General features: G+C 26.5%; 2 protein-coding genes across 2 annotated transcripts in view; one reads left to right on the top strand and one right to left on the bottom strand.

Moving 5' to 3' along the window:
- LOC145946618 (methyl farnesoate epoxidase) overlaps window positions 1-9,536 on the bottom strand; it is a 107,598-nt gene that overhangs the window by 84,665 nt on the left and 13,397 nt on the right. The window lies entirely within an intron of this gene.
- Window positions 2,462-8,557, top strand: LOC145946558 (retinoid-inducible serine carboxypeptidase-like). Its single transcript, XM_083056230.1, has 9 exons — window positions 2,462-2,519; window positions 4,121-4,350; window positions 4,665-4,895; window positions 5,193-5,303; window positions 5,549-5,747; window positions 5,859-6,023; window positions 6,493-6,570; window positions 7,195-7,352; window positions 8,477-8,557. Exons 1-9 carry the CDS (start codon window positions 2,462-2,464, stop codon window positions 8,543-8,545), a joined length of 1,299 nt encoding a protein of 432 aa, XP_082912356.1. The 3' UTR covers window positions 8,546-8,557.

Raw genomic sequence — 9,536 nt, 5'->3', positions numbered from 1 at the left:
AGCGCATTATTCTAATAGTTTTAATCCTTCTTGAATTATATGTCCGGAGATTATCTTAAGATGCGACAAGTATCATCTAATTTTCGAATTTCCCCAAAGATCCAAAAATATTTATTTTCATAAGCAAGCAACTAACACGGCGAAAAAAATGTTTCTTTCTCTTATACTAGATAAGTTAATAGAGGACGAATCTTATAATAGATTTATTATACTTGTTTGTCTACCTACTTGTTATTCATATGACGACATTCGAACGAGAAGATAGCAATGCGAATCACTTCATTATTCATTCATGCGAACCACGTCGCATTATGTTCTTTAACTAATTCCGTATCCTATCATTACAATTATAGCGGTTTATAAAAACAATTTATAAGCGTATCATAGCGACAACGTATTTATAAATTTTTCAAAGCAAATTGTTGAACATAATTCACACCTGATAAAGCATGTATATGTGTATATTAAACTGATTAAAAGATGTGCTCAATAAATAAATGATCTTAAATTATATAAATGATTTGTGCTACGTTTTTAATCTCTTCCGCGTATCTATATGTCTCTGCATCAAACAATATCGGTTAAAAAGAAAGAAACTTGTGAGAAATCGTAAAGTTTCAATATAATTACCACAACGCATTGTTTACATATCAGTGCGATTTCTGCCAGCTTGGATTTTAAAACCGCATATGTGTAAATAATAATAGAAGAAATAGTGCAGTCTTGGACTAAGTAACCGCCTGCACAGAACAGCGTAAACGGATGTCTCCTGAAAAAGCATCGATGAGGACGGGATTGACCTGTCTCTTAGATTTTCGTGTCAAATTAAACGTCCTCTGCGTTAAAGAACTGAATACATATCAAAATCGAGAGTCTGTGTCTTAATCAACAAAGAATCTTGTTGCATGATCTCTCTCATTTTCCAAAAGATTCATCAATTGTAAGATGCAGCCAAGTAGTTATCAAAATCAAATTCAACGTTTCCTCGAGGATGCGTAAGATTGATCTCGACGTCAGAAAAAACAGTTTCTGACTGATGAAACGTTATACGGGATGTGCATAATGAAACATATCTGTACGGATTTACGAACATCGTAGTTTCGAAGATGTGTGTTAACGGAACGATCGCCCAATGTCTACCATCACCTATCCTCAGTGTTTGCTGTTATCTAAATAAAATTATATAGATGATCATCTAGATGAAATTTTGGCGTTATCTTATCTTTATATAGATAATTAAAAAATGTATTATCTATATCTGCATCTTAGATAAAAAAAGTGTTATCTTTACTAAATTATCTAAAATAATATTCAGATAATTTGATTTTAAGTTTCATAGCACATGAAAATATTTTAAGTATAGTAGAACTTGAGCAGTAAACGATAAAAACTTATATAAATAAAAAACTATGAATATATTTTTATATCTCTTTTATAATTTCCATTTTTTTTATTTTACATTACATATTTATTTATTTACATTTTTTAACTGTTTACATAAGCGATTTTAAAAATAATATTATCTGAAAGTTATCTAGATGAATCGTCATATAATTTTATCTTTTATCTAGATACATTTAAAACAAAATCATCTTTATCTTATCTAAGATGAATTTACATATTTTTATCTCATCTTTATCTAGCTAATTTTTAAATCATCTAAGCACAACACTGCCTATCCTATCAAAATCCTATATTATGAGATGCATATTCTTGCATCGCTTTATTAGCGATAGCGATCGATTCATCAGCAAAAGCTCGACTGAAGCTCGCCAGAATTTACAAGTTCATCACAAATTCCTTTACTAGGAGGAACCTACAGAAATTGGGCAGAACAATATAAAGAACAATCTTAGACTTTCAATTAGAACGATTGCTTCGTGAAGATTTCGCGAGACAAAACGAGCGTAAACGATGACGAGGATTATTTGTTGTAAGTATGCAAAGCTATTGGACATTGAATCTATTCGCCAGTGAGATTTCTAATATGGCAATATATCGAATATACATATATTAGAGACAAAAGAGAACGAGATGGTAGCGGGTTTTTGTTAAAAAAATACAGAAGCCAGTGAGATTATTGATATAGAGAAATTAAAGCATCGGTAAAATAAAACTCAAATCGTGTATCAACGTGATAGATTTTGCTATTCTATATTATTGTATTAACGATTGATTTTGGATGTTAGATATGACAGGTTATAAACAGAGATTATGTGCGAGATATCAAAAGTATATTTGAAAGAAGCGAATTATAAACATGTGAAATAGAATAAATATTCTATAGTATATTTTATGTAACAATGTTATGTCAATTATTAATTTTAGAAAGATCTCGCCGTGCAAACATAACAAGACAATGAAGGGCATATTTATATACGCTTTCTGTGTATAGCAATGTAATCTTAACGATTAATTTTAGAAAGATTTCGCTGAAGAAACGACAAGACACGACAAGACGATGAAGCGACTACTTTTTTGCATTTTTATTATATTGTGCCTTGTTTCTAGAAGTATTGGTAAGATAAAATACAAATTGTATCGAAATAATAGATTTTGTTATCACAAACAATATCATACAGCTAATTATGACTGTTAGATAAATAAATAAATATATATATATATATATATTTATTTATTTATTTATTATAATTTTTTAATAAGATATACTTTAAAGAAAGATATACATATTATATGTAAAATATTCTTTTTTTTTTATTTTATTGTTTTATAAATATATTGGCAATTATATTTAAATTATTTACATTATACACATTTATGCGTGCGTATTTGTTTGTCATAATTTTGGGAATTTGATTTAATATAAACGATATAATATTCAATCATTGTATTCCTAGATTATATTGCACGATGTGTGTCGTAAAGTATTGCAAAAATTTACTTTAGGGTTTCTTTTAAGACTTCACAAATAGTGCAGTCAATAAGCGATTCAAAAAGCCGTTAGCAATAAATGGCAACACTTAAAATTAAAACAAATCGAACAAAAAAAATAATATATACATTAGAATGTATTGAAAGAACAGTTTATTTGTTTTTATCGTTGTTGTAACTCAAACAAAGATAGAAACCTAAAAATCCATGAGTTTGTGATAATTTTAAGTATCGTTATCTGTTGCGCTAACGAATTTTTTGGATATCGTTTATTTCTTTAGAAATAAAAGATCGTTTGCTTGCTTTAACATAATAAATCTAAGAGTTAATCTACTAATCATAAACTATCATTTAAACAATCATTTAACTGAATTGGAGGTAGTGGTGCAAATAAGAAGGGCAATTTTTTTATAGAGACTTGGCAGCACTCTTTATCCAAGTCTTCGCTTGGCAAACATATGCTATTTCTCAATTACTCATATTTGTGCCCTTGACTTTCGAATCATTACTCGTACCTAAAACATTTCGTCTCGAAGCTTGATGCAGAAAAGTAATAATTTCCAATTTTAAATGTTCAAATATTACGCAATTTATTTTATTCATATAAAAAATACTCTCAAAAATATGTTTGTCTTTGACTTTTATTATTATACATTGCAAACAAATAAATGTTTATTTATTTGTTTCAATGTTTAACATTTACTTACAATAGTATTAGTCATTGTTAGTAGATAATATTTAAATCAAATTATTGGACAAAGATGATTAGAATGGGATGAGCCAAAAATCATTCCATGTTCTAATTTAAGTCCTGTAGAATTTTTTATAATAAATAATATTTTTTCATCGATGACTGACACAAGAAGTAATACAGGAAATACAACAGCAAGTAAAAGAAATACATATAACACGAACAGAGGAAAGAATTTTTATCAAATTCGCAACTATAATTTAAAATAAATTGTAAAGTAATTTTAACAGAAATTAAAGGAGAACATTTAAAATATTTCTTGTAAACATCAATAAAAATATGATAAAATAACTTTTCATATACACGACACAACTAAAAAAGTCATCTATGTATATAACCACCTCTATCTTTGACATAATCAAATTAAACAAATTTGAAATAATTGTACGATTTTCGCCAAAATTATACATATGTAATTTTTAATCGCAACTTTAAATTTATTAAAAATTATTGAGAATGAAATTTTTTTCAATAAAGGGAGAAAAGGATTCGGTCCTGGAGAACAAGAATGGGGCTTTGTCGAAGTACGTCCCAATGCACATATGTTCTGGTGGCTTTACTATACTACGGCAGACGTTAAATCATGTTACGACAAACCGCTAATCATCTGGTTACAAGGTGGACCAGGCGGATCTTCGACCTCGTATGGAAATTTCGAGCAATTAGGGCCTCTTGATGTAAATTTAAATCCAAGGAATGACACTTGGGTAATTAATTATGCGTGATATACAAAAGCATAGGATATTATTCTGTCTGAATCACGTATAATCTATTTATTATTTTGTGTGTGTATAATATGTAAATTATTAATAATTGAGACTCTATTTATTAAAATAGAAAAGGTTGATACGGTATAATTAATAAAATAGAAAAAACATATAATAGAAAAAATTTTCATGAAAAATTAAAAATAAAAACGCAGAATAAAAAAATTTAAAAATGTGGCTTTTATAAATCTATTGACTATAAATTCATTAAAATAAGCTTGTAGGCAATCCTTGATATTGTATATGTGTCATAGGTTAAAAATTACAATGTACTCTTCATCGATAACCCAATTGGCGCTGGCTTTAGTTATGCTACTGCAACATCTGGATTCGCGACGACAAACGCTCAGATCGCGAACGATCTTCTAGAATGTATGCGAGAATTCTACAAACAATTACCGTCATTTAAGTTTGTCCCAACATATATCACCACTGAATCATATGGTGGAAAAATGGGCGCGGAATTTGCACTTGTCTGGACTCGAGTAAGAAATACAAACGTGCTAATTATAAAAATTAACAAAAAAAAAATTATGCAGTTCAGTGTATGTGTGTGTGTATCTTTAAAGCAAACAATTTTTTCTAAGACACATTTTTATATATTAGAAAAAACGACAGATATATTTAAGATAATCATGAGGCATTCTCTCTCTCTCCTTCTTTTTCTGTGAACCATAATATTTGTAAATAATTTTAGTAATTGTTATATAATGACATTCAATAAACGCGTGATTTACTAAATAAACATTTTTGATGAAACAACTTAAACTTGTATTTCTTAGGCTCAAAAAGCTGGCAATATTCAAAGTAATCTGAAGGGGATTGCACTTGGGGATGCTTGGATTTCTCCTATCGACTGTGTACTATCATGGGCGCCATTTTTACTCAACATGGTAATATTTAATTATGCATCGTCTTTGTGGTACTTTTACGAAATCTATTGTAAAATACTGATTTTATACAATTTTATATAAAAATAGTCGATAAATAATGATATCATATCAAAAAAGCAAGTAAAACATACTCTCCCCGATTATAAAATTTACTGGATTTCCCTGTCATTTCTTTTTATAAAATTTATGTATAAAATACTCCATTATTCATACATTGTTATAAAATTCTTGGACATTTTCCACAGAGTATGATTGAGTCGCTAGATTTTGAAGATATTGATAATTTCGCAAAACTTACAAAAGATAAAGTTGAAACTGGCAAATGGAGACTGGCAACTAAATATTGGGAATCTACTCAAAATGTCGTTAGTGAAATAATTTTCGTTGACTTCTATAACATTCTAGAAAAAAAGAAATATAATTTTAATTATTTTTTGTCACAAAGTATATTATTTCTTAATGGAGGTATACAATTATAGATGACATACATAATAAATAGTACTAAATATAATAATCAGTATATAATATATACTATTTTTTTAAAATAAATTGCAGGCTTTGTATATGACCCTCTTATTCAAAACCAGATTACTTTACTTGATAGTTTAATAGATGGCCCAGTAAAAGAAGCGCTCGGTCTTAATGTCAGTAATGGTCACCAACGTGAAAAAGTTATCAGCTACTTAAGAGAAGATTTTATGAAGCCCGTTACTAATATAGGTATCAACTAAATATGCCAGATAAATGTATTAATAAAACGAAAATAGTAATATGACTTAATAATGCATTATCATTGCTTTCAAATAAAACAAAAATAAAAACTAGAATTTGTTTTGTAAGCTTCCGATAAGCTGTTGTATTAATTTTATAAGAATTTACACAAAGCAAAAGAGAAAATAGCTTGTGTAAAAAATCTGTCATATGCATTTAGATATTTTGCCCTGAAATTGAATCGAAATATTTTGCGAAATATCACGATATTTCATTTCTCGTATAATAACTACGATTTATATATTTTATATTAATAGACAACACAAACGCGCGCTACACCATTGTCCGGTTTTATGAAATAATTTTATATGTACTTTTATTTTACTTTCGAGAATCGACTTAACGCCTTTTTTAGAAAGGGATATTAAAATCCTGAAATATGTATTAACTGACTAAATGCAAATATATTTTGTTTCAGTGGAACTATTACTTAATGAAACCAACTTGAAAGTATTTGTATACAACGGAAACATGGACTTAGTTGTCACCACAAGAAGTAAGTTCATTTGTTTTCTCCTATGCGCTACAATATATAATAAAAGTAACGTTAACATAAATAAAAAAATTTGTAACAAAATTTTATAAAATAGATTAAAACATTAAAAACATTATGACAATTTTAAATATAAATAATACAAATATATTGAAAATATTTCCAATTAAAATCCAAAATAATATCAAGAATAGATATATCTCAAATAGCCGAGTAAACAGAAATTCTTAAATTCTTTTCTTCGTATTTTGATAATGTACATTACATTTCAACAACTATTTATTAAAAGAACAATTTTTATAAGATTAATATAAGAAGAAATTAGAATAATCTTATATTAGAATTAATATAAGAAAATTTTAAGATATTAATTTTGTCGATTTTTTAAAAATTGATATTGCAGTGGAAAATCAAACCTCACAAAACAAAATGTTATTCTATTTTTCTAGTTTTTTCTTTATGTAGAATTATCATCTTTCCAATTACATCGCCAATAATGAATCACTCTGTATATCTTGCTACTATATCTTGCTAACGCTCTTACTGGCATTATTCGCTATGAGTTATAACATATATTACTATTTTATATATTCTTCTCGCATAATAAGTTATTTTATTATATTTTAGGCACCCTCTTTTGGGTCGAAAAACTAAAATGGAAAGGAGCTGACACCTGGAAATATGATTCGATTAGGGAACCGCTTGTCGTTGGAGATATCGTCGAGGGCTATGTCAAAGCTACAGATAACTTCGCAATGTATTGGATCAGCAGATCCGGACATAATGTATGTACATACATAGAAGTTATTTTTTCACTTTTTATTAAACTCCTTATTTATTGTAATTTCGTCACGAGCAATCCTCAAGATTAATTCGTAATAAGTAAAATTTAAATCAAGCAATAATTCTAAGCGAAATTCAATAATACGACAATATTATTACAATAATACAAATTTCATACACAATTAATGTGATAATCACTATTTTACTCGACTTATTAGTAGTTTCATATACTTTTATTATCATGTTTTAATATTAAAATTGCTTTATTCAAAATACATGTAATTATATATTTTACGAATGTATTTTTATGGGAGGTATGCATTACTATAATTATAGAATCCGCAAGAACGTATTTTCTGATAAAGAATTTTTCAAAGCATAATACGTATGATAATATATACTTAAAATAATTACAAAAATTTAATTCAAAAGAACTCATGGAAGAAAAAGAATACCGTTTTACAATTAATAAGAATTTTTAATAAAGAATTATTGAAGATGAAAATACAATTAAAATACATAAAATTCATTTTACAGCAGATTTAATTTCATTTTTGTATGAAATATTTTATTTGTAATTACTTTAATTGTATCATCTTTATAGATACATATTATTCTTTGTAAAATTGTTTATCGGAAAATATATCTTGTGCAATTACACAATTATATTTTAAAATACATATGTATACACTTAAATAAAATATACAAACGTAGTGTATTTTATCGAATAAAACAACTTTAATATACATATAATAAATATATGCCCGCAGTAATAATGTAAAAAAATTAAATTTTATAATACTAAGACATTTTTTTTCTTAATTGGAATAAATTATGATCACGCTTTAGTAGAAATAACAGATTTAATCAATAAAAAATTATGATTAAATAATATTATCGCTGTTAATCAATTTATAAATGCGTAGACTGTACCTTTTAAGAAGATTAATTTCATTTTAGACGTGTAGATTGTGCCTTTTTTAAAAAGACAATTTTCTATCTAGTTATAATCGATTTATGGTTACTTTTAAGTATTTGATATCAAAACGACTCCACATCTATTGATTTAGATATCATTTATGTATCTATAATGTATTTTAATGTATGTGTAATATTAATTACACAGGTTCTAAAAAACAATCCAGCAGCTGTGGAGCTAATACTACAGGACCTAACAAGCCACACAAATGAATAAACAAAAGCACAAATTAGTTTAAAATTTTTAAAAAGCTAAATGTGTATTATTTACGCGACATTACACTCAATTACTGAAACTGTTTTATTTTACTTTTAAGAAAAAAAAGCAAACAATCAAAATATTACAATCATGACTATTATTGTTAGAAAATAATTCCGACTGTATTATATCATATGTTAAATTAATACTGTTGTATATTTAATATTATATATAATATACAATACATATTATATACAGTATATATATTATATATATATATATATATATATATATATATTATTTATATTACATATTTTATATTTATTATATGTATATTATATATATTATTATTATTATATCAAATATCTAATATATATTTAATATATAATATATTATATATTATATATTATATTAGAAAAAAAATTTATGTTTTTACTTCAGTATATTTATATATCAATCATTCGTTCGTATCTGATTTGCGTTTCTTTCTCGTATATATCGTGCATGTATTATTTTATTCAAATAAAGATTAAACATATAGAAAGAAAATCCACATCAATAAAAAAAAAAATTATTTTTTAACGGACAATGTTCGAAGATTAAAAATTTTAAATTTTGACTGTTGCTTGACTTTTTGTAAATATTATTCAAAGTTAATCTAGCGAAGGCGATCTTTTAAAAAACTCACATCGGACATTACCAAAACATCCGACTTATAAATATATCTTGTCATTTGCGTAATTCACGTACTTGATAATAGCGTCGAACTTAAATGATTATCACTTTATACAGAAATGAAAGAGAAAGAGAGATATAGTATTTTTTCAACACGTCTGTACTGACTACAACATATACACAAATTCTCAATACAGTCTATTACCTATTCGTAACTTCTTCAAACTCTATCATAACTATCTATCTTTGCAATGAACATATTACATAATGTTTAACGTTCCGATGTCTTCACCGTAAACATATTAATTATTGAAACTTGTAAGAAAAAAACCTT

The sequence above is a fragment of the Prenolepis imparis genome, unplaced genomic scaffold, assembly GCF_030444845.1.
Source record: "Prenolepis imparis isolate NDT839.2.m4 unplaced genomic scaffold, iyPreImpa1.0 SCAF_17, whole genome shotgun sequence".
NCBI classification, from domain to species: domain Eukaryota; kingdom Metazoa; phylum Arthropoda; class Insecta; order Hymenoptera; family Formicidae; genus Prenolepis; species Prenolepis imparis.
The sequence above is the reverse complement of the archived record's forward strand: the minus strand, read 5'-3'. Positions and strand labels throughout refer to the sequence as shown.